General features: G+C 36.3%; 1 protein-coding gene across 9 annotated transcripts in view; it reads left to right on the top strand.

Annotated features, from left to right (window-relative positions):
• Positions 1-25,735, top strand: part of ZNF148 (zinc finger protein 148) — a 142,841-nt gene that overhangs the window by 110,245 nt on the left and 6,861 nt on the right. Inside the window, exon 8 of one of the 9 annotated variants that reach the window (XM_070370512.1) lies at positions 5,205-5,828. The exons of the other annotated variants lie outside the window; for them this stretch is intronic. Within the exon in view, the coding sequence (XP_070226613.1) occupies positions 5,205-5,263 (59 nt within the window). The 3' untranslated portion in view covers positions 5,264-5,828. Of the gene's footprint in view, positions 1-5,204; positions 5,829-25,735 lie in introns of those variants that run through there. 9 annotated transcript variants of the gene reach the window in all.

The following is a 25,735-nucleotide window of genomic DNA, read 5'->3' as shown; positions in this document are numbered from 1 at the left end:
CTTTGAAAGACATTTTAAAGGAAGAATAAATATAGATGAAGTTTAATAACAATTTAAATGGAAGGAACTAAAGGAGCAAGACTTTTTAAGCTTTTATTGTGGAAGCTTGGTTTTTAAATAAAATCTTGCATGAAGCAGCGTCAGTAGTCAAGGCAGATGATTTCACGTGGTTTCCTTGACTCTTGATAAGTTGACAGATGTTTCCAGTACTACTTAGTTGTTATTTATTCAAGGAGACAATGCCAGATTTCAAACGACTAAAGTAGTAGCCTCTCTGGAACAACATAGTCAAGAATATTTTTTAAATGGAATTATATACATTTGGCTGAATTGCATGGTATGTAAATTAAATTTCAAAGCTTTTTTTAAAAAGTACCTGAGAAAACATATTTCAATATAAGTGCAGTGTGAACTGCACCAAGATGTGTTGTTACAACTAATGGTGGGAGAAATAAGTGTGGAGCAGAAAGAAGTTCAGCTGGCCTAATTTACAAAACTTGAGAAAATGTATAGCATTTAAAGCTTATGGCTGTTCATTGCATTATATGATCAGACTTTCTAGTGAAAAATATTTGAATATATTATGTGTCATTGAGCTAGATCAACAGCAAACTTCATTTGCTCTGGTGGACTTCTGGTGGAAGTTTTGTAAATAGAAACTGAATAAGCTGACTCTTCTACTGTACAACTATTTAATATCTTAAAATTGGTAAAGTTTTATTGGAAGTGTTTGCATGTAGGGCCAAGGTTAGATTCTTTTTGTGGGGGCAGGGTGAGAACAACCACTCTCTACCACTATTATTTGAATATTGAAGAATGACTTTGGAAAATTAGGTTTCGCTAAAGATGTGAAAATTCAACCTACAAGGGGAAAACAGTACTTACAGTGAAGCTTCTACTGTGGTAAAGTCATTTTGACAGCTGTTAATGTTGACTCACAAAATGCTGCTTTATATACTTTAAATGTTGTTACAAATTACAGGAAGTGCAATCTCCTTTCCCACACAAGTATGGGGCAGATATTTTCCAAGTTCAAGCTACACTCTGATCAGTTTTTGGACCTTGTTACAAATGCAAAGGAAATTTCCATATTTCAAAACTAATTAAATTGTAACTCTACCTAATCTTCAGTTGGAAATAATCTATGATGTAATAGTATGCTGAAAAGACAAATAATTAAGAAAAGAATCTAATAGAATTCTGTATATCTCTTCCAAGTGTTGAATAATTCTTGAAATTACGTTTTCATGGATATCAGTGCCTATCTTTGTGACAAGACAATTTCAAAGAATGCTTGTTAAGTTTCATTGCAAATTAGCATTAGCAAATAAACACTTGCAATTGACTTTGATGACAGGGAGTACTAACTTTGAATCCCAATTCAGCAAAATGCAACCCTCTCATATAAAAAAAGTTTCCAGTCTTCTCATTAGTACATCTGCATGATGAAAAATTACATTCTGTCATCATCATCATTCTGTTTTGAATTTCAGCAGTAAAATATGTGGACTTTTTTTGCCCTCTTGTTATATGAGTATGTATACACTGTCCTTGATTTTACCTTTCTGCTCACAAAGCTTAATACATTTACCATTTGCCCTTTTAGAGTAAATTTCCTGATCTCTGTCAAAGTTTACTCCTTGACTGTCCTGCTCATTCTTAGGCTTCTGCTTTGTTGGCCGTCTTGTCATTCATTCTTCATTACTGTTAGTCATGTTTTAGACCGTTAGATACTAAACCTCAGTCTCCTCATGATTTCAGTTTCTCATTTTCGAAGCATTACTTCCTGCTAATGCCTTCTAGTATTTCAGTTTCAACAATTTCTTTGTCTCCACTAGCTCCTACAGTGGGGCTTCTGTGGCTCAGACAGTAAACAATCTGCCTTCAATACAGGAGACCCAAGTTCAATCCCTGTGGGGCATGGCTGAGCAATTAATACACAGCTTCTACAGTCCAGTCATTCTACCTCCTTTTTACTATCCCTAGTTTCCCTCATATCTCCATTACTTTTTTTACACAGTGTAAATCCTGTCATCGTTTTTTTAAATCACTCTTTTGCTTATGCTCGAACCTCTTGTGCTCTCTTGTACATAGTACTCGCTTTGCTGAATTACAGCTTTGGTGGGAAATTTATTATTTTTCACGTAATTATATTTATAGAGTTCAGTAGATTGATCTTTTACTTCCAACAGGGTATAATTGAGATTGACATGTAATACTGTATAAGTTTAAGATGTACACCATAATGATTTGACCTACATACATCAGGAAATGATGACGACAGTGTTTAGTGAGCATCTGTCATCTCATATAGATACAAAATAAAGGGAAAAAGTTTTTCCTTGTGATGAGAACTTTTAGCATTTACTCTCCTAGCAACTTTCTTGTATAACATATAGCAGTGTTAATTATATTAATCGTGTTGTACCCCTATATCCCTAATATTTATGACTGAAAGGTTGACTTTTTACCACTTTCATTGGCATACAAAGATACTACATTAGTATTGACTACACACATATACATTTCATCCCTATGACTCATTTATTTTGTAACTGGAAGTTTGTACCTGTTCATTTTCCTCACCTTTTAAATTCACTCTCCACCTCTGCCACCCTCTGGCAGCCACCTGTTTTTTCATTGTGTTTATGACTGTTTCTGTTGACTATGTTCATTTCTTCTGTTTCTTAGATTCCACGTATAAGTGAAATCATATAGTATTTGTCTTTCTCTGACATATTTCACTCTGGCAGGGTTTTTTTTTAATGGCTAAGTGATACTCCAGTGTATCTGTCTAGGAATCTTCTTTTAACAGTAAGCTATGGATGGGCACTTAGGTTAGTTCACTGTTTTGGCTATTATGATTAATGCTGCAGTGAACGTAGGGTTGCATATATTTTTTAAAAATATTAGTGTTTTCCTTTCCTTTGGAAAGAGCCAGTAGTAGAATTTCTGGGTCATATTGTAGTTCTAATTTTAATTTTTTGAGGAACCTTCATACTCTTTCTCATAGTTCGGTTCGGTTCAGTCATTCAGTAGTGTCCGACTCTTTGCGACCCCATGAATCGCAGCACGCCAGGCCTCCCTGTCCATCACCAACCCCCGGAGTTCACTCAAACTTACATCCATCGAGTCGGTGATGCCATCCACCCATCTCATCCTCTGTCGTCCCCTTCTCCTCCTGCCCCCAGTCCCTCCCAGCATCAGGGTCTTTTCCAGTGAGTCAACTCTTGGCATGAAGTGGCCAAAGTACTGGAGTTTCAGCTTCAGCATCATTCCTTCCAAAGAACACCCAGGACTGATCTCCTTCAGAATGGACTGGTTGGATCTCCTTGCAGTCCAAGGGACTCTCAAGGGTCTTCTCCAACACCACAGTTCAAAAGCATCAATTCTGCACTCAGCTTTCTTCACAGTCCAACTCTCACATCCATACATGACCACTGGAAAAACCATAGCCTTGGCTAGACGGACCTTTGTTGGCAAAGTAATGTCTGTACTTTTGAATATGCTATCTAGGTTGGTCATTACTTTCCTTCCAAGGAGTAAGCGTCTTTTAATTTCATGGCTGCAGTCACCATCTGCAGTGATTTTGGAACCCCCCAAAATAAAGTCTGATACTGTTTCCCCATCTTTTATTTACCATGAAGTGATGGGACCAGATGCCATGATGTTTGTTTTCTGAATGTTGAGCTTTAAGCCAACTGTTTCACTCTCCTCTTTCACTTTCATCAAGAGGCTTTTTAGTTCCTCTTCACTTTCTGTCATAAGGGTGGTGTCATCTGCATATCTAAGGTTATTGATATTTCTCCCGGCAATCTTGATTCCAGCTTGTGCTTCTTCCAGCCCAGCGTTTCTCATGATGTACTCTGCATAGAAGTTAAATAAGCAGGATGACAGTATACAGCCTTGATGTACTCCTTTTCCTATTTGGAACCAGTCTGTTGTTCCATGTCCAGTTCTAACTGTTGCTTCCTGACCTGCATATAGGTTTCTGAAGAGGCAGGTCAGGTGGTCTGGTATTCCCGTCTCTTTCAGAATTTTCCACAGTTTATTGTGATCCACACAGTCAAAGGCTTTAGCGTAGTCAATAAAGCAGAAATAGATGTTTTTCTGGAACTCTCTTGCTTTTTCACTGATCCAGAGGATGTTGACAATTTGATCTCTGGTTCCTCTGCCTTTTCTAAAACCAGCTTGAACATCTGGAAGTTCACTGTTCACATATTGCTGAAGCCTGGCTTGGAGAATTTTGAGCAGCGTGTGAAACGAGTGCAATTGTGCGGTAGTTTGAGCATTCTTTGGCATTGCCTTTCTTTGGGACTGGAATGAAAACTGAACTTTTCCAGTCCTATGGCCACTGCCGAGTTTTCCAGATTTGCTGGCATATTGAGTGCAGCACTTTCACAGCATCAGCTTTCAGGATTTGAAATAACTCAACTAGAATTCTATCACCTCCACTAGCTTTGCTGGTAGTGATGCTTGCTAAGGCCCACTTGACTTCACATTCCAGGATGTCTGGCTCTAGGTGAGAGATCACACCATCGTGATTATCTTGGTTGTGAAGATCTTTTTTGTAACTGTACCAATTTACATTCTCACCAACAGTGCACAAAAATTCCCTTTTTGTCATATCCTCACCAATACTTACTAGCTCTTGTCCTTTTGATAATACCCATTCTGACAGGTGTGCCATGATACCTCTTTGTGGTTTTAATTTGCATTTCTCTGATGACTAGTGATGATTAGTGGCCTTTTCACTTTGTTGATCGTTTCCTTTGTTGTACAGAAACTTTTAAATTTGATGTATTGTGTCTTTCCCATTGGAAAGACACTGAAAGGGGGACCCAGGGCTTGGTTGAAACATACGGAGAAAATACCTACTATGGAAAGGCACCGGTGGTGGCAGATTTGGTTTTTACCGAGAAATACCCAGGGCTCAGTTGAAAGACATCATGGTGGCTCCTTTGTAGAAAGATGTAAGGAATGGAGCTCATACTTGCAAGTGCCTAGTTAACTGGAGAAATTAAATCTTGCCCTAAATATTGAGGGTGCTCTTTAACGCATATGCAGTTAAAAATTAAAAGCTGGCTTGGTAAAATCTTAAGCAAGACCTTCTAGGGGGAAGCTAAGATTTCTCTGTCTTTGGGTTGTAAAAGTCCTGTCTGATCTTCCTAGGTTGTTCTATTGTGTTTCTTTGTTTATATTAGGACTTCCCAAGCGGTGCAGTGGTGAAGAATCTGCCTGCAGTGTGGGAGACCCAGTTTGATTCCTGGGTAGGGATCCCCTGGAGAAGGGAATGCCAACTCACTCCAGTTTTCTTGACTGGAGAATTCCATGAACAGAGGAGCCTGGCAGGCTACAGTCCATGGGATCGCAGAGTCGGACACAACTGAGTGACTAACACTACTACTAGTCCCATTTGAAAAATGTAACTTTTTCCATCTCAAGAATAAAACAGAAAGCTGTGCTGAATTAGGTGCACTTTAAATTTTCAATGGGCCCTTAATGCCTACTGAAATTTATTTCTTTAGTCTATTCATTCTATCACTCATCTAGTTGGGGTCCGTTTTTCAGCTCATAGACCAGTTCCTGCTACCTGTTAGTGTAATTAAAATTTTATTGGAATATAGCCATACCCATTCCTTTATCCAATGGCTATGGGTATTTTCTCTCTATAACAGCCAAGTTGAGTAATTGTGAAAAAGATTGTATGATCCTCAAAATCTAAAATATTTATTGTTCAATTTCTTACGGCTGTATGCTTGCCAATCTTTCCTCAACATATTTTTACTTTCTCCTTTCTATAAATCTGCATTTTCTCCTACTTTCTCATGTTCAGCTGATTACTTGCTTTCTATTTCATTGAGAAAATTGAAATAATCAAAGAGAACTTTAATCAATTTCTAGTATTGTATCTATTGATTTATTAGAAAGTTTTGATCTTTTGGAGGAAGATAGATTGCTAGTGATTTATTTTATTTTGCAAAGTAGCTGAAGATTTTCCATTATTTTGTGTAGGGATACATATGAAATAGTTTAAATTTTCATTATTTTTTTCATCTTTAAGGGATATACGTTTTGTTAACTTTAGACTTTTTTTCATTGTTTTAAATTGAGACAATGTACATACAATAAGCTTTACTATTTTTCGTGTATATACTTTTAGTATATACATACACTGTATATGTAAAAGGATAAGCATACACATTTTTGTAACCCACTAAAACATATAGAACAGTCTTATCACTCCCCAAAATTTCTTTGTATTTTTTAGTCAGCCTCTCCCCTACCCCTGTCCTCTGGCAAATACTGATATATTTTTCTGTCTCCTTAGTTTTTCCTCTTCCAGAATATCGTATAAATTGAATCACACGGTATGTAGCCTTTTGAGTCTGGCTTCTTCCACTCATCCTAGTGCATTTGAGTCATTCCTATTGTTGATGCATGAGTAATTTTTTTTATTGTTGATCAGTATTCTGTTGTATGGATATGTATCACAGTTAGTTCATCCATCCCCCGGTTGAGATATATTTGGGTTTTTACCAGTTTTTGGTGATTATGAATAAAGTTTCCATAAACATTTGTTATAAAAATTCATGAACAGCTGTTTTTGCAAACATATTTTTATGTTGCTTGGGAAACTTAAGAGTGGACTTGCTGGGTGGTATGGTATGTGAATGTTTAATTTTATAAGAAACCACTGAACTGTTTTGCAAAGTGATTGTACCATTTTGCATTCCCATAGTGACTTAGAGTTCCAGTAGATCTGTGTCATTGACTTCCCTTAACATTGTCAGATTTCTTTATTTTAGACATTGTAATAGGTGTGTACTAGTATCTCATTATGGTTTTAATTTGCATTTCCCTAAGGATCAAACACGTTGAGTATTGTATTTTTATGTTCAATATTAGCTTATTTCAAACTTTTGTAAAATAAAGAATGAAATGGTAATGAGTTTACATTAATGTAAGTATTTTCTGAAATATGCAGAAATCCAAAAACAAAAATTTGCCCAAAATATTAGACTTTATTTTTCTGCCTTAAGTATTGAGCATAAGTTTTATTAATAGTATATATTTCAAAGAACAGTGTGAATATTTTTACATTTAGTAGATAATAAACTATTCATACCTAACATCTGTTATCTAAAAAAAATTGCTTAAACTATTTCACATAAATCATTGTTAGTACCCAACCTGAAGCACCAACATAATTTAAGTGGAAGATATGGAAGATAATTTATATGGAAGATAAATTACCTGTTTAGAAAATATTTTTAGTATGTGACTTATATTTAATTATATAGGATGTAATTTGTCAGATTTGTGCTCTGCTTGCAACAGTTAAGATGCTATTACCACATTATATGTTAAGTTAATGATGCATTCTCAATTAGCAATGACCCTCATTCATAATGCATAATCTAAAAGCACATAGTGAACTTCATAGACCTGATAATATCAGAGAGAATGGGTTATATGAAAATTTAGAACTTATATTGTGAAAGTATATAGTTGTTGCACTAAGTATTGAATTTTAGCTATAAAAATAATTCTTTGTTTGATATAAAAAACCCAGGCTCAGGTTGGCTTAATCCATTTGGGGATTCAGGTTATCATCCTCCCCAGTATGTGTTCAGAAAGAGGGTGAACCCTCTTTAAAAGAAGAAATCATCCAGAGTTTGCACAACTTTTTACATACAGTGTTTTGCATTCAGTCGGAAATTACAGTGCATGCCAAGTGTTAGGATGGAATCATAGAAAGGCAAGAGGAAAAAAAGATAATGAAAAACATCTCTAAGGTGACTCAGATTTAAAAGTATCATAGAAGGGCTTTAAAATTTAAACTGTGACTAATATGTTTTAAAAATAATAGAAAAGGCATAGGAAATAGAGAAAAAGAGAATTTTACTAAAGAATTGTAAACTGTGAAAAAGAAGCAAATGAAAATTCTAGAACTGAAAAATAGAGTAATTGATACAGAGAACATAGCACATAGGTTTAATGGAATAATAGAGGCAGTAAAAGAGGTTAGTGAAATGGAAAACATCAGCAGAAAATATCATAGAAAAAAATGAAAAAAAGACTTGTGGGATATAATCTTTCTTAACTGGGATATAGATAGTGTTAGTCATAATAGAAAATTAAAAAATGGGTTTATTAAGACCTTTTGTTCCTTATAGACAGCATTAAGTAAGTGAAAATAAGTCTGATAACTTATGTGTAGAATTCTTACTGATCTATTAAGAAAAACACAAACTAGTAGAAAAGAGTGCAGAGTGCTTGAAAAGATACTTTATACACCAAAAAAGGATACCTAAGTCATCAAGGAACATATGAAAGGGTACTCAGTTTCATTAGCCACCAGCAAAATTACTTAAGATTACAATTTGATACCACTTGCATATACTTCAGAATGGTTAAAATGAAAAAATACAGGTGGTATAAAGTACAGTAGACCCTCTGTATCTGCAGTTCTGCATCCATGGATACAGCCAACCAGAGATCAGAAATACCACATGATCTGCTGTTGATTGAGATTTGGCTTCTGGGGGATTTTGGTATCCATGGGGATTCCTGGGTCCAAGGGACTACTTGGTTACTGGATACTAAGGGATGACTGTACTTTAAAGGTTGTGGAGCTTTATACAATTGGAGTGCGAATATTATGCTGGTGGGTGTGTAACTTGGCACGTCCATTTTTAGTAAACAGTGTCTACCAAGGCTGCATGTGCACAACTCTTGATATGTCATTTTCACTTGTAGTTTAACGCCTATATAGTGTGTGTATATATATATATATATATGCATCAAGAGACATGTAACAGAATGTTAAGCCAGCATTGTTATGAATAGCCCTAAACTGGGAACAACCCAGATTTCCATCAAGAGTTAAATAAATAAATTGTAGTACATTCGTATGAGAGAATGCTAGACATAGCATAATAGATAAATCTTAAAACCATAACATTGACTGAAAGAAGCCAGACACAAAAGAATACGTGCTATATGACTCCCTTTGTGTGAAGTTCATAAACAAGGCAAAATGTGTTATCTGTTAGAAATCAACATAGTAATTACTAATGGAGAAGGAGTAGGAGTGCCTCTTCAGTGCCTGTAACTCTTTTAAGTTCTATTTGTTGTTTGGGTGCCTGTTACGCAGGTGTGTTCACTCTGAGAAAATTCATCAATCTGCATCTTTACTTGGTGTACTTTTGTGTAGGTTATATTGCATTTCAAGAAATTTGTTTTTAAAATATGGTGAGAGTATCTTCTGTATATTTTTTAAATATGCTTTAAAATTTCCGTAATAGGCAGTTAAGGCAGAACTAATATTGATGTTGAAAGTTGGATAGTGGTTATTTTTGAGAGGTTAATGGCCAAGTGAGGTTTCATGAGGTACTTAGGAGATGCTGATAATGTTGTATTTCTTTATTATGGATGCTTGTTACAGGCATTAGTAGGTTTTGTGAAAATTCAATGAACTATGATTATGATTTCTTTGCTTTTCTGTATCACTGTTATTATATTCCAATAAAAAGTTCACTTGATAGTAAGAAGGGAGGAAAGAGAATTAGTTGAAACAAAATTTGCCTAGTGCTGATAATTATTTAAACTGAGTGATGAGTACATGAGGGCTCTTTAGTGTCTTCTCTCCTTTTAAAATTAAGATAAACTATAGGGACAGAGCAGATAATTGTTTGCCTGGAGAATGGGGAAGGAAATGACAAGGGGCAGGAGGAAGGGATTATGCATAACAACAGGAAACTGTGGTTTTAGGTAAATTCATGATGCTTATTGTAGTAATGTTTTCAGAGTTGTATTATTTTGTGAAAACTCATCAAATAATCAAATAATGTAAAAAAGGAAGCAGACAGGTTTCAACTGATACACTACTATCATTTTCATGGACATTTCCCGACAGACACTTAGTACTTGCTAAATGAATTGATGAAAGCCCGGATTACTACCTGATGTATTTATTGATCCACAGTTTGGGATTGCTGTAACGAGGTACATGAATTTGATGCTAAAATTGAGCCACCAGGGTTCATTATTACCCTGACTTTGGGCAGAAGTTTCCTAGCCTTGCCAAATGAGGATAATTTACTTGACAAGAACAGAGTTGATTTAAATGTAAGAGTGCCCAGCATGTGTTTGGCATATAGTAGGTACTCTATAACATTTTAAAATAATGACATAAATAAGACACATATTCTAGGTTGGAATGCAATTTCACCTGCAAGGTGACACTTTAAAAAATAGAGTGCTTGGAGCAGACCACTTCATACCATGTCCCTGGAACCTGTAGTCCTTATTCCTTCTCTTTAGCTATTTAACTGACAACTGAATTCAGAAAAGGTAGCTATTGAAATTGTCACTGATTGAGTCAGACTACCTGGATCCTTTGCGTGGAAGTTCTGTTGTGTTCCTTGTTCAAATTAAAGCATCTATTAATACACTGTACTTATCAAATACTTTTGTATGTGAACTAAAAGTGTAGGTTGCAGTTAATATAAAAAAGCAAATCACAGTATTGTGGCAGAACAATAGAGACAGTGTTAAGCGTGGGTAGACAGTTAAAGGATCTTGATTAGCTCTGATGAGAAGGATTTTATTGATGAACAGACTATTTGTTGAGAGAATGGTCCTTCACTCTTTGATATACTAGTTAATTAAAAAAAACAAAGCAAGAATGAAAGCTAATATGTATTAGTGCAGTCTTATATGAAGACAGTGCCACAGATAAGAAAGAAAATAAACTGATGATGAGTTTCTTTCTTTTACTGGATGGGGTATAAGGGATTCAGTATAGAGTCTATTCTGTGTATTCTTGCCACCTCTTCTTAATATCTTCTGCTTCTGTTAGGTCACTACCATTTCTTTCCTTAATTGAGGCCATCTTTGCATGAAATGTTCCCTTTGTATCTCTTAATTTTCTGGAAGAGATCTCTAGTCTTTCCCATTGTATTGTTTTCCTTTATTTCTTTGCATTGATCATTGAGGAAGACTTTCTTATCTCTTCTTGCTATTCTTTGGAACTCTGCATTCAAATGGGCATATCTTTCCTTTTCTCCTTTGCTTTTCACTTCCTTCTTTTCACAGCTATTTGTAAGGCCTCCTCAGACAGCCATTTTGCTTTTTTGCATTTCTTTTTCTTGGGGATAGTCTTGATTCCTGTCTCCTGTACAATGTCATGAATGTCTGTCCATAGTTCATCAGGCATTCTGTCAGATCTAGTCCTTTAAATCTATTTCTCACTTCCACTGTATAGTCATAAGGGATTTAAGTCATACCTGAATGGTCTAGTGGTTTTCTCCACTTTCTTCAATTTCATTCTTAATTTGGCAATAAGTTCATGATCTGAGCCACAGTCAGCTCCCTGTCTTGTTTTTGTTGACTGTATAGAGCTTCTCCATTTTTGGCTGCAAAGAATATAATCAATCTGATTTTGGTGTTGACCATCTGGTGATGTCCATGTGTAGAGTCTTCTTTTGTGTTGTAGGAAGAGGGTGTTTGCTATGACCAGTGTGTTCTCTTGGCAGAACTCTATTAGCCTTTGCCCTGCTTCATTCTGTACTCCAGGCCAAATTTGCCTGTTACTCCAGGTATTTCTTGACATCCTACTTTTGCATTCCAGTCCCCTATAATGAAAAGGACATCTTTTTAGGGTGTTAGTTCTAGAAGGTCTTGTAGGTCTTCATAGAACTGTTCAACTTTAGCATCTTCACCGTTACTGGTTGGGGCATAGACTTGGATTACTGTGATATTGAGTGGTTTGCCTTGGAAACGAACAGAGATCATTCTGTCGTTTTTGAGATTACATCCGGGTACTGCATTTCAGACTCTTTGTTGACTATGATGGCTACTCCATTTCTTCTAAGGGATTCCTGCCCACAGTAGTAGATATAATGGTCATCTGAGTTAAATTCACCCATTCCAGTCCATCTTAGTTTGGTGATTCCTAGAATGTTGTTGACTTTCACTCTTGTCATCTCCTGTTTGACCACGTCCAATTTGCCTTGATTCATGGACCTGACATTCCAGGTTCCTATGCAGTATTGCTCTTTACAGCATTGAACCTTGTTTAAACCAGTCCCATCCACAACTGGGTGTTGTTTTTGCTTTCGCTCCATCCCTTCATTCTTTCTGGAGTTATTTCTCCACTGATCTCCAGTAGCATATTGGGCACCTACCAACCTGGGGAGTTCATCTTTCAGTGTCCTATCTTTTTGCCTTTTCATACTGTTCATGGGGTTCTCAAGGCAAGAATACTTAAGTGGTTTGCCATTCCTTTCTCCAGTGTACCACATTCTGTCAGACATTGCATGCAAAGATGGGCTCGATAAAGGACAGAAATGGTATGGACCTAAAAGAAGCAGAAGATATTAAGAAAAGGTGGCAAGAAGAGGTGTACCGAAGAATTGTACAAAAAGATCTTCATGACCCAGATAATCACGATGGTGTGATCACTCATCTAAAGCCATACATCCTGGAATGTGAGGTCAATTGGGCCTTAAGAAGCATCACTATGAACAAAGCTAGTGGGGGTGATGGAATCCTAGTTAGGCTGTTTCAAATCCTGAAAGATGATGCTGTGAATGTGCTCCACTCAATATGCCAGCAAATTTGGAAAACTCAGCAGTGGCCACAGGACTGGAAAAGGTCAGTTTTCATCCCACTCCCAAGAAAGGCAATGCCAAAGAATGCTCAAACTACCACACAATTGCACTCATCTCACATGCTAGTAAAGTAATGCTCAAAATTCTCCAAGCCAGGCTTCAGCAATAAGTGAACCGTGAACTTCCTGATGTTCAAGCTGGTTTTAGAAAAGGCAGAGGAACCAGAGATCAAATTGCCAATATCCGCTGAATCGTCCAAAAAGACAGTTCCAGAAAAACTTCTATTTCTGCTTTATTGACTATGTTAAAGCCTTTGACTATGTGGATCACAATAAACTGTGGAAAATTCTGAAAGAGATGGGAATACCAGACCACCTGACCTGCCTCTTGAGAAACCTGTGTGCAGGTTAGGAAGCAACAGTTAGAACTGGACATGGAGCAACAGACCAGTTCCAAATAGGAAAAGGAGTACGTCAAGGATATATATTGTCACCTTGCTAATTTAACTTCTATGCAGACTACATCATGAGAAATGCTGGGCTGGAAGAAACACAAGCTGGAATCAAGATTGCCGGGAAAATATCAATAACCCCAGATATGCAGATGACACCACCCTTATGACAGAAAGCAAAGAGGAACTAAAAAGCCTCTTGATGAAAGTGAAGGAAGAGAGTGAAACAGTTGGCTTAAAGCTCAGCATTCAGAAAACTAAGATCATGGCATTGGGTCCCATCACTTCATGGCAAATAGATTGGGAAACAGTGTCAGACTTTATTTTTCTGGACTCCACAATCACTGCAGATGGTGACTGCAGCCATGAAATTATAATAGATTTCTTGCTCCTTCAAAGTTATGACCAACCTAGACGGCATATTAAAAAGCAGAGACATTACTTTGTCAACAAAGATCCGTGTAGTCAAGGCTATGGTTTTTCCAGTGGTCATGTATGGACGTGAGGGTTGGACTATAAAGAAAGCCAAGCGCCAAGGAATTGATGCTTTTGAACTGTGGTGTTGGAGAAGACTCTTGAGAGTCCCTTGGACTGCCAGGAGATCCAACCAGTCCATCCTAAAGGAGATCAGTCCTGGGTGTTCATTGGTAGGACTGATGTTGAAGCTGAAACTCCAATATTTTGGCCGCCTGATGTGAAGAGCTGACTCATTTGAAATAAGACCCTGATGCTGGGAAAGATTGAGGGCAGGAAGAGAAGGAGACGACAAAGGATGAGATGGCTGGATGGCATCACCGACTCAATGGACATGGGTTTGGGTGGACTCCAGGAGTTGGTGATGGACAGGGAGTCCTGGCGTGCTACGGTTTGTGGGGTCACAAAGAGTTGGACACAACTGAGTGACTGAACTGAACTGATAGAGTCTATTGATTTGATAACCCCCTATTGTTCTTAATGTAGTCTTAACTGTTGAACTTTTTTTCTAGAACACTTTTTTGAAGAAGTAGCTAGAAATTAGGGATTTATATTAAGTTCAAAAATAGATGGACTAATTTAAAATGTAAGTAGGATAATGTTAGCTCACTGCTATTTTAAATCTGTTTTACATTTTGAGACTCTAACTTAAATTTCTTTTTATTGAAGATATATATCCCGCCATTTTACTAATTTAAAAAAATTTTAACCACATCTGTGGAAGACAGACTTGTGTGATAGTCTAAATTAGTTTTTTAAATAAATAAAAAGTAGTTACATATGTTACATATACAAGCTCTCGAAGATGATGAAAGACAGGGAAGCCTGGCCTGCTGCAGTCCATGCAGTCGCAAAGAGTTGGACACGACTGAGCGACTGAAGAACACAATATATGCCACATTTGGATGGTTCAGATCAGTTCAGTTCAGCTCAGTCGCTCAGTCGTGTCCGACTCTTTGCGACCCCATGAATCACAGCATACCAGGCCTCCCTGTCCATCACCAACTCCCGGAGTTTACCCAAACTCATGTCCATCGAGTCAGTGATGCCATCCAGCCACTCATCCTCTGTCATCTCCTTCTCCTCCTGCCCCCAATCCCTCCCAGCATCAGGGTCTTTTCCAATAAGTCAGTCAACTCTTCGCGTGAGGTGGCCAAAGTATTGGAGTTTCAGCTTCAGCATCAGTCCTTCCAATGAACACCCAGGTCTGATCTCCTTTAGAATGGACTGGTTGGATCTCCTTGCAGGGCAAGGGACTCTCAAGAGTCTTCTCCAACACCACACTTCAAAAGCATCAATTCCTTGGTGCTCAGCTCTCTTCACAGTCCAACTCTCACATCCATACGTGACCACTGGAAAAATGATAGCCTTTACTAGACAGACCTTTGTTGGCAAAGTAATGTCTCTGCTTTTGAATATGCTATCTAGGTTGGTCATAACTTTCCTTCCAAGGAGTAAGCATCTTTTAATTCATGGCTGTAATCACTATCTGGAGTGATTTTCAAGCCCAGAAAAATAAAGTCTGACACTGTTTCCACTGTTTCTCCATCTATTTCCCATGAAGTGATGGGACCAGATGCCATGATCTTAAGTTTTATGAATGTTGAGCTTTAAGCCAACTGTTTCCCTCTCCTCTTTCACTTTCATCAAGAGGCTTTTTAGTTCCTCTTCACTTTCTGCCGTAAGGGTGGTGTCATCTGCATATCTGAGGTTATTGATATTTCTCCCGGCAATCTTGATTCCAGCTTTTGCTTCTTTCAGCCCAGCGTTTCTCATGATGTACTCTGCATAGAAGTTAAATAAGCAGTGTAACAATATACAGCCTTGACGTATTCCTTTTCCTATTTGGAACCAGTCTGTTGCTCCATGTCCAGTTCTAACTGTTGCTTCCTGACGTGTATTCAGGTTTCTCAAGAGGCAGATCAGGTAGTCTGGTATTCCCATCTCTTTCAGAATTTTCCACAGTGTATTGTGATCCACACAGTCAAAGGCTTTGGCATAGTCAATAAAGCAGAAATAGATGTTTTTCTGGAATTCTCTTGCTTTTTCCATGATCCAGCGGATATTGGCAATTTGATCTCTGTCCCTCTGCCTTTTCTAAAACCAGCTTGAACATTAGGAAGTTCACGGTTCACATATTGCTGAAGCCTGGCTTAGAGAATTTTGAGCATTACTTTACTAGCGTGTGAAATGAGTGCAATTGTGTGGTAGTTTGAGCATTCTTTGGCATTGCCTTTCTTTGGGATTGGAATGAAAACTGACCTTTTCCAGTCCTGTGGCCACTGCTGAGTTTTCCAAATTTGCTGGCATATTGAGTGGAGCACTTTCACAGCATCATCTTTCAGGATTTGAAATAACTCAACTGGAATTCCATCACCTCCACTAGCTTTGTTGGCAGTGATGCTTCCTAAGGCCCACTTGACTTCCCATTCCAGGATGTCTGGCTCTAGGTGAGTGAGCACACCATCATGATTATCTGGGTCGTGAAGCTCTTTTTTGTACAGTTCTGTGTATTCTTGCCACCTCTTCTTAATATCTTCTGCTTCTGTTAGGTCCATACCATTTCTGTCGTTTATTGAGCCCATCTTTGCATGAAATGTTCCCTTGGTATCTCTAATTTTCATGAAGAGATCTCTAGTCTTTCCCATTCTCTTGTCATCCTCTATTTTCCTGCATTGATCACTGAGGAAGACTTTCTTATCTCTCTTTGCTATTCTTCGGAACTCTGCATTCAGATGCTTATATCTTTCCTTTTCTTTATCGTTAATTAATATTACTTTAAGTTTTTCTAGGTGCTGTCATTGAAACATCAGTTACTTAGTGTTAATATGCTTATATATTAGTACAAGTTGTATATTGGCTGACAGAAAATGAACTGTGGAAATTGCCATATTTAAATGATGTTCACTTATTTTCAGAATTAGGACAGTGTTTGTTGTTTTGATTTTGTTTTCTTCAAATAGTTCCTAGACCAACTTTCAAATTTTTAAAAATTTGTATAGTGCATCAGGGATGTTGCTCTTACTAGATAGAGGTAATTTATAATTTTTTTTTAAATTTTATTTTAGTGTTGTTTGTCACAAAAAAGGAATCTAAAATCTAATCTATGGTAGCCTAAAACATAGTTTCCCACCTGTCATTTGCTATTTAATTCTAAGAAAACTAGAGCATTAAAAAAATTTCACTGTAAATGTATAATTTCATTGCTTTACCAAAGAAAAGAAGCCCAGAAAAAAATGAAACAATTCTTTCATTGTTTTCTTTTGTGGGGGGAGATGGTGACCCCAGTGTGTTATTTTAAAAAGGGCAAACATTGCCAGAGTTTCTTTCTAAAGTTGAAAAGGCAGGCATTGAAATTGTTCTGTATTTCCTGAAAAGTGGGTTTAAAAAATTTGCTGCCCACAAAAATTACTACTGTTACTAGTTAACTTAAGCCCTTTTGGGTTTTTACCAGTTTAACTGACATTGCTTCATTTTACTGTGGCAATTTCACAGTTTTTATTTAATAACATAATTTGTACTTCATTGGTTGTGGTTTTAGTCTCAGATGATTTCCTATCAATTATAGTTCCTGGGACTTCCCTGGCAGTCCAGTGGTTGACTCCATGCTTCTAATGCAGGGGTCATGGGTTTGGTCCCTAGTTGGGGAACTCAGATCCCATGTATGCCATGCAGCATAACCAAGAAAATAAATACATACATATGTACATATACATACACACACACACACACACACACACATATATATGTATGTATGTATATATAGTTTCCTGCATAGTATATGGGTTCTTCTTAGACTGATAAATGAACTTTCTGACCTCCTATATGCCAAGGATATTCTTACTTCTGTTTGTTTGTTTGTGTGTTTATTTGTTTTTAAATTTTACTGGTACCTTCATCTTATTATAGAAAGTTTCCTTGTACTGTCTGTTTACAGCCACACGACTTCTTTCGCTCCCTCTCCTCCATAATTAACTCCTGACAAACACTAATGTGTTTTCCATCTTTATAGTTGTATGCCATTTTGAGAATGTTAGATGAATTTAATTGTGCAGTAAGTGACCTTCTTATTTCTTAAATGCTCTGAAGTTTAAAGCAAGTTACTGGGAGTGTGATTATGTTTCTATATAATTATTTCAGTAATCCTCCTTGTTTCCTGTTTTCCTGAATTGTCTGTCTAGCTTAAGGATACTTTGATTTGGGATATGTAGCCTAGTCACTGGATTTTAACTGTAATCAATGTGTTAATATAGTGATAATCATTTACATCAGCCTCTTAAGTTATATGTTTAATAGCTCATGTTTATTGAGCTATTAAAATTTGCTAGATTTTTCTTAAGCAAAGACTAGTTACTCACACAGGTTATCTCATTTAACATTTGGCTCCAATATGTATTTTTTTAATGTTTTCACTTTACAGATGAGAATATTAAGAAGAATTTAAATAACATGATCAATGTCTCACAGTTAAGAAATCCTGAGATAGCACTAAAACCCAGCTAGTCTGGTTCTAGAATCTATAATCTTAAGTACTTATAGTGGTTCTCATAGTAATGAATAATCTTTTTTGATTAGTATAATATGTGCTATACTTGTAAATTTTATTTTCTCTGCTTTTATGACTTATTAAAGATAGAAAATCCCTTGTGTTACCAAGTATGTATTACTAGGCCATGTGAACTTAGTCATAGATATCATAATACCTAAATATTATAGTATTTTATATTATTATATTTGATGTCATAATATCTAAATAATTTAAGTATTTTGACCTAGATTTTATGAAGACTTCATTATTAAAATGATTGCCATTTTCATTCTGATTACTAAGAATAGTAGGTACTATTTTTTGAGTGTAAAGCACTTTAGATTGACTATCATGATGATGAATTGGTTTGCAGGAGGAGTTATAAGAGAAAATGATCCTGGGAGAAGAAAAAGCATGACAGTACTAGGAATTGAAAGAAGGTTTTGGTTAGAGCTCAGAAGGTGAAGAGGAGTATTGTAAAGAAAGATCAGAGAAAGATACAGGGACCAGATGGTAATGAATGGAGTGCTGCGTGTTTGTGTGTGTATTGATCCTAGGAACTGTAGGCTTTATACATGATCACATGTACTTAATGTTAATAAAATCTAGCTGTGGTGTGGAATTGGAAAGAGACAAGAGTGAATCACAAAGAGACTGTTGTTAGGAGGATATTAGATAGCAGTCCAGGCCAGAAGATGAGAGTATCTTGGACTTGGGATGACAGTGGAAAGTAACGGAAAGAACTGGGCAGATTTGACAGGTACTTAGTAGGTAGAATCAGTAGGTCAGTAATGTGTTAACCAGTTGAATACGGAGGGGTTGAAGAGAAAAGTTGTGTAAACTGCTACTGCTGCTAAGTCACTTCAGTCGTGTCCGACTCTGTGTGACCCCATAGACGGAAGCCCACCAGGCTCCCCTGTCCCTGGGATTCTCCAGGCAAGAACACTGGAGTGGATTGCCATTTCCTTCTCCAGTGCATGAAAGTGAAAAGTGAAAGTGAAATCACTCAGTCGTATCCAACTCTTAGTGACCCCATGGACTGCAGCCAACTAGGCTTCTCTGTCCATGGGATTTTCCAGGCAGGTGTACTGGAGTGGGGTGCCATCGCCTCCTCTGGGTTTGCAAAACTAGGTGGATGAAATTCCCTAATATTTATCCGTATTTTGAGTAAGAATTCATACAAAGAGGGAGTCTGGATAAGAACTAAGCTGTGGGTTGAAGATCATTAGTGATACATTTGAGATACATACGATACATTTGAGATCCCTGAGTGTCATGGAAGTGTAGGCAGTTTGGATGCATGATCTGGAGCTCAGAGTTGAGAGTAATTAAAGCCGTGGAAATAGATGAGTTTCCCTTCTTGCCAAAGATAAGTATATAGAAGGAGAAAAGCAGGTAGTTTAGAAGGAAGCCATAAAGAACTAAAATATTTCATAGTTGGAGGGAGGAGAGTGAACTGCAAAGAGCCTTGATTGAGAAGGAGCCGTTAGAGAGGTTGAAAGAGCATGAATGTCACAGAAATCAAGAAAAAAGAAAGGGATCACCTGAATCGAATCCTGCTGAGAGGTCTGCTATGATAACTGAAAAGATTTGGTTGTATTTAACCTGAAGGTGATCTACGACAACCATTTTGATAAAGTAAGTACAGAAGCCAGATTAGAATGATTGAAGAGGAAAAAGCAGATTGGTTGAAACTACCAAAAGTCAGATTAATATATTGTCATTGTGAGGTATTTTGTTCATAAAACTTATGTCCTTATCAGTTTCTTGTATATAATTTTCCCTAATATTTACACACATTTTAAGTAAGAATTCTTGCCCTTAAACAACTCAGTGTCAAGTTACCAGGAAAAAACACTGCAGTGGGAAAAAAGGAAACACTGCAACGTTGTCTCATTGATAACTGGTAAAAATGAAACTCCAGGCTCCTTGGGTATTGGAAAAGTATCATTAGTAGAACAGCTTGAGATTGTTTCTTCTTCACCATGTTATTGCTTTCCTGAATTGCAAACAGTATTTACAAAATTCTTAGTATTTTTCATGTAAACAAACCTTTCCTGTTCACCTTAAAGTCACTCAAGTGTTGTATAGATTGTCTTCCTTTTCCAGTAGAGAGGCTCTGGAAAGAAATTTAACTTAAGTGTTTTCATGTTTCTTAAGGAAATATTTACCAGTCATTTTATTTTCATTTCTATTTAAGAGATATATGAAAGTACCAAAGTTGGGAAGAAGATACAGAGCACATTATTACCATTATTTTTAACATAATATTTGAGAATAGTAGCCAGCAGAAGTAGCAAGAGAAAAATATTATAGTTTAAAAATAACTGTCTGCAAACAATATTATTGTAAACTTGGAAAACCCATGAGAGTCAACCGAAAATGACTGCACACCAGCAAATTCACTAAAACTGCCAAAAACCATATACTTTGTATGTAAATAACACACACAGTAGAAGATATAATGGAAGAAAATAACCCTTTATAATATCACAATAAGAAATGTGGAAAGTTCCATATTGGGAAATTATTAAAACTCTGTTGAGGACACAGAACAAAACTTTATCCCCTTTCCCTTTCTTTTTTTCAGTTAGAAGAGGCATCTTCGTAAAGCTCATAAAGTGTATCAGTTTTCCATAAGTTAACCTAAATATTTCAGGCAACTGTCCCTTCCTCTCACCCCAGATATTAGACCAGCTAATTCAGAAGTGTTTTGAAAAGTGGACAAATACGACAAACCAGACAAAAATAAAAGAAGAACAATGAGGGGGATTGTTGTTCACTAAGTCATGTCCGACTCTGCAACCCCATGGACTGAAGCACGTAGAGTGATTAGTCCTACCAAATGATAAAGTATATAAAGTCTTAAAAACTAAAATATGTTGGTTCTGGCTTATTAATAGTCTGATAGAATAGAATATAAAGTCTGGAAATAGACCCGTAGAACTTACTAGTATATGATTATGATAAAAAAGTGATCAAGTAAAGCTGAACCTTGCAGTAAATTATGTGGGAAAACCAGGATAGCCATCTGGAAAGACAGACTTTTATCCATCACATTCTACCTCAGGATGAGCTCCAAATGTATCAGATTTAATGTAAAAGATGAAACTACCTATGTGTCATTAAAAATGTGGACAGATTGGAACGGGAAAATTCTGAAAGTACTCAAAATTTAATATCCATAAAATAAATGTTTGATAATTCATCTATGTAAAGATGGCACTAATGGTAAAGAACCTACCTGCCATTTTGGGGGACATGAGAGATGCGGGTTCAATCCCTAGGTGGGGAAGATCCTCTGGAGGAGGGCGTGGCAACCCACTTCAGTATATTCTTTCCTGGAGAGTCCCATGGACAGAGGAGCCTGGTGGCCTCAGTCCGTAGGGTCACAAAGAATCACGCACCAAAAAAAACCCATGGAAAATAGTTGTAGAACTCATACAATCAAAAGACCAGTCTCTTTAATAAAGCTCTTATAAATCATCACAAGAAAGATCAGCAACCTAGTTTAAAAAAATAAAAGGTGAAAGATAGATATAGACAGTTCATAGAAAAATGACATATAAGATGGTCAACCTCATACTGAAATACTGTTTTTTCATGTATTTGAAGTCATCAAGATGTTTAACAACATAGTAGTTTATGGCAGGGTTATAGGGAAACAGTCACTCATACATGGGTGGTGAAATATACATTAATATCTCCATGGAGACCAACTTGTCAGTGTATTTCACAATCACAAATATTTTTATTATTTGATCAGGAATTCTGTTTCTGAGAATTTACCCTACAAATGTACCTGTAAATGTATGAATTAATATATTGACAGGATATCTATTACAATATCATTTATAATAGGAAATATTTGGAAATAATAGGGACTGGTTAAATGTGTGTCCATCAGTGAAAGATATATCAGTTGTCAGAACAAATGAGCTAATTCTTTTTCTACTGACAAGATCTCTAAACACAATAAAATATGCTATAGTCACATAGGAAAAAGAGAAAAATTATAAAAAGAATATGTACTTATTTTTCTTTATGCTTGGGTCAAGAAACTGGAAGGAAACAGAGCCCCAACAAGTAAATGTGGGTACCAATGGAGGGGCAAAGATAGGAAGAAAACTTTTTCCCATATACTTGTCTGTATTGTTTTGTGTTTTTGTGTGGTTTTTTTTTTGAACCATTTAAGTATGTGATCTAATCCATAAACAAAGAAGGATCCTTAAATGACAAAACTTAAATTTTAAAAAGTCTTATTTCTGGAATAGCTAGTTAAAAAGTGAGAGAAGAAGGGAGGGGGGAATGGGAGAAAAAGATGTGAAGAAAGATGATATAGTGAAAAAGGAAAATATTAAAGGAGAAAACAGACAAAGGATTAGAAATAAGTATATCAAAAGTGAGTACTCAAAAAGTAAATGACTATGGAAGATAAATTTGTGTCTACATTAATTCTGGCTGACTTGGCCATTGTAATTGTTCTGTTTAAGGGGCCATGAAAGTTGTTTGTTTTTTTAGTTTTATTTTGATTTTTGTTTTTTTTTAAGCAACAAGGGAACATTTGTACAAATTTCTTTTAAGGTATTAATGTTTCTAGTACCTTTTTGTTTAGGTTTGTTAATGTTGCTTCTAGTTAAATGAGCTTTTAATTCTTGATCATGTACTAGTGTGTGTGTGTGTGTGTGTGTGTGTGTGTGTGTGACTCATTCAGTCATGTCCGACTATTTGTAGCCACATGGACTGTAGCCTACTGGGGTTGCCATTTCCTACCCAACATGTACTAATACATAGTTAATAATTCAAGCATGATTTTTCTCCAGTTAATTTATTTTGAATTCAATTGTTTGCGCCTTGCGGGAAGAAATAATCTTACTCACTTTGTATGATGTCAGTTGTGTTAACTTGCAGTATATAAATTTGCAACTTTATTGAAATATAATTCACAGTGTCAAAAACCCCATCCCTTTAAAGTGTGCAGTTCAGTAGTTTATAGTATATTGACAGAGTTGTACAACTGTCACAGGACTCTTAACAGTCTATTCTAAGTTAGAATAACCTTCACCATTCTAAAATCCTGTACCCATACCTCCCAGCACTAGGCAATCTTTAATCTACTTTCTGTTTCTATGGATTTCCCTGTTACGGACATTTCATATGAATGGAATCACACAGTAGGTGGTTTGTTTGCCTAACTCCTTTCACTTAGCATACTGTTTTAAAAGTTCATTCATGTTGCGACATGTACTTCTATTCCTTTATATAGCTAAATGATGTTCCATGTATGAATATACCATGTTTTGTTCATTTATTCTATTAAGGGACATTTGGGTTGTTTTTACTTATTTGTTTTTGTGTGGAAATAATGTTTTAGTACTCTTGGGTGTATGCTTTGGAGTGGAATTGCTGAGTTATATGGTATGGTAACTGTTAAGGATCTGCAAAATTGTTTTCCAAAGATGCTGCACCACTTTACAATCCTACCACCCAAGCATGAGAATTCCAATTTCTCTGCATCCGTGCTAACACTTGTTATTATTGTCCTTTCTACTGTAATTGTCCTGTTGGGTATGAAGTGGTATCTCATTGTGATATTGATTTGCATTTCCCTAATAAGTAAGGAAGGGACTTCCCTGGTGGCTCAGACGGTAAAGCGTCTGCCTACAACGCGGGAGACCTGGGTCGGGAGGATACCCTGGAGAAGGAAATGGCAACCCACTCCAGTACTCTTGCCTGCAGAATCCCATGGATGGAGGCGCCTGGTAGGCTACAGACCATAGGGTCACAAAGAGTTGGACACAACTGAGTGACTTCACTCAACACTCATAATAAGTAAGAATGTTGAGCATTTTTTATGTACTTATTGGTTATTTGTGTATTTTCTTTGGAGAAATGTCTGTTTAGATCCATTGCTTGTTATTAAATTAGATAATTTGTCTTTTTACTGTTGAGTTATAAGTGGTTTTTGGGTTGCTTTTTTAATACACTAGATAGACATCCCTTTTCAGAAACATGATTTGAAAATATTTTATCCCATTCCTGGGTTGTCTTTTCACCTTATAAGAAAAAAAAACTGTAACTAAATTTACCATTTTAATAATTTTTAACTATGCAATGTAGTGGCATGAAGTATATTTATGACATTGTGTAACAAAATTATACACAAACAAAAACTTGTAGCCATTAAGCAATAACCCTCCTTTCCTCTCTCTTCCAATCCCTGGTAACCTTTATTCTACTTTCTATCCATGTGAATTTGCCTATTCTAGGTATTTCTTATAGATGGAATCACTCAGTATTTGTTCTTTTTATGTCTAGCTTCTTTCTCTTAGTATGATTTCTTCAAGGTTCATTCATGTTATATCATGTATCAGAAATTCATTTCTTTTTGTGGCTGAAAAATATTCCATCTTCTGTATGTATCACATTTTGTTTATCCATTCATCTGTTGGTGGACCCTTGGGTTGTTTCCGTCTTTTGCTTGCTGTGCATAATGCTGTTATGTGTTTTGGTTTACAAATCTCTGAATGAATACCTGTTTTCAGTTCTTTGGGTTGGTACCTAGGAGTAAAACTGTTGGCTTATATGGTAATTCTAAGTTTAACATTTTGGCAGATTAATTCTCACAGCAGCTACCATAGCATTTTGTGTGTTCACATTCTTGATAGTGTCCTTCGAAGAACAAAGGTTCATTTTGATGAGGTATATTTTATTTATTTTTTGTTTGGTTGCTTATGCTTTTGGTGTGATATCTAAGAAATCATTGCCCACATAATCTAAAGTCAAGATTTATTCATATATTAAAGAGTTTGATGGTTATAGTTTTCACATTTAGGCCTATGATCTATTTTGAGTTAATTTTTGTATGCAATGCGAAGTTGAGGTCCAATCCCATTCTTTTGCATATGGGTATCAAATTGTCCCAGTATTATTGTTGAAAAGACTTTTTCCCCACTGAAGTATCTTGGCAACTATAATGAAAGGTCGGTTAACTGTAAATGTAAAGATTATTTTTAGACTCTCAGTTCTGTTATTTAATATGTATGTCTCCTTAGGCCTTTGGCTGTAAGTTTTGAAGTTGGGAAATCTGAATTTTCTTTTTCAAAATTGCTTTAGCTGCTCTGAATCCCTTGCATTTCCATTTGAATTTTAGGATCAGTGTGTCACCTTCTGCTTTAACCAGTGTGAGGTGTTATATCATTATTAACAATATTAAAGTCTTCTCATGGAGAATTAGTTGAATTCTAATTCATTCACTAATTTTCTCTTTATCCTCTCTCACTTTTGAAAAATGATCTAAATCAACTTCTGATCTTAATGTGCTCTATCATATACATCTTTTTACTTCAAAATATGCATCTATTCTTACTTTTTAAAAAATAATACTTGTACTTTCCCTTTTCATCCTAGTTCCTCTGAGATCTTGTTCTTTTGATTAGTCACCATAATAGTCCATTTCAGTTTTAGTTAAGTTCCTCATCCTTAACAATTCTTAATCTCGAATGGATTGTCTATTCGCACCTCCTTTTTCTCATTTCTTTCCCTTTGAAATGTTCTAAGTAAGTGATCTTGTCTCCCAGCGTTTGTTGGACAAATACCTTAACTTTTCTGGACTTTGTTTTTGTAATGATAAGTAAATTGGTAGAGGTTAGTTGTGTTAGG

The sequence above is a fragment of the Bos mutus genome, chromosome 1 (genome assembly GCF_027580195.1).
Source record: "Bos mutus isolate GX-2022 chromosome 1, NWIPB_WYAK_1.1, whole genome shotgun sequence".
Taxonomy (NCBI): Eukaryota; Metazoa; Chordata; class Mammalia; order Artiodactyla; family Bovidae; genus Bos; species Bos mutus.
This window is presented reverse-complemented; position numbering and strand designations above follow the sequence as displayed.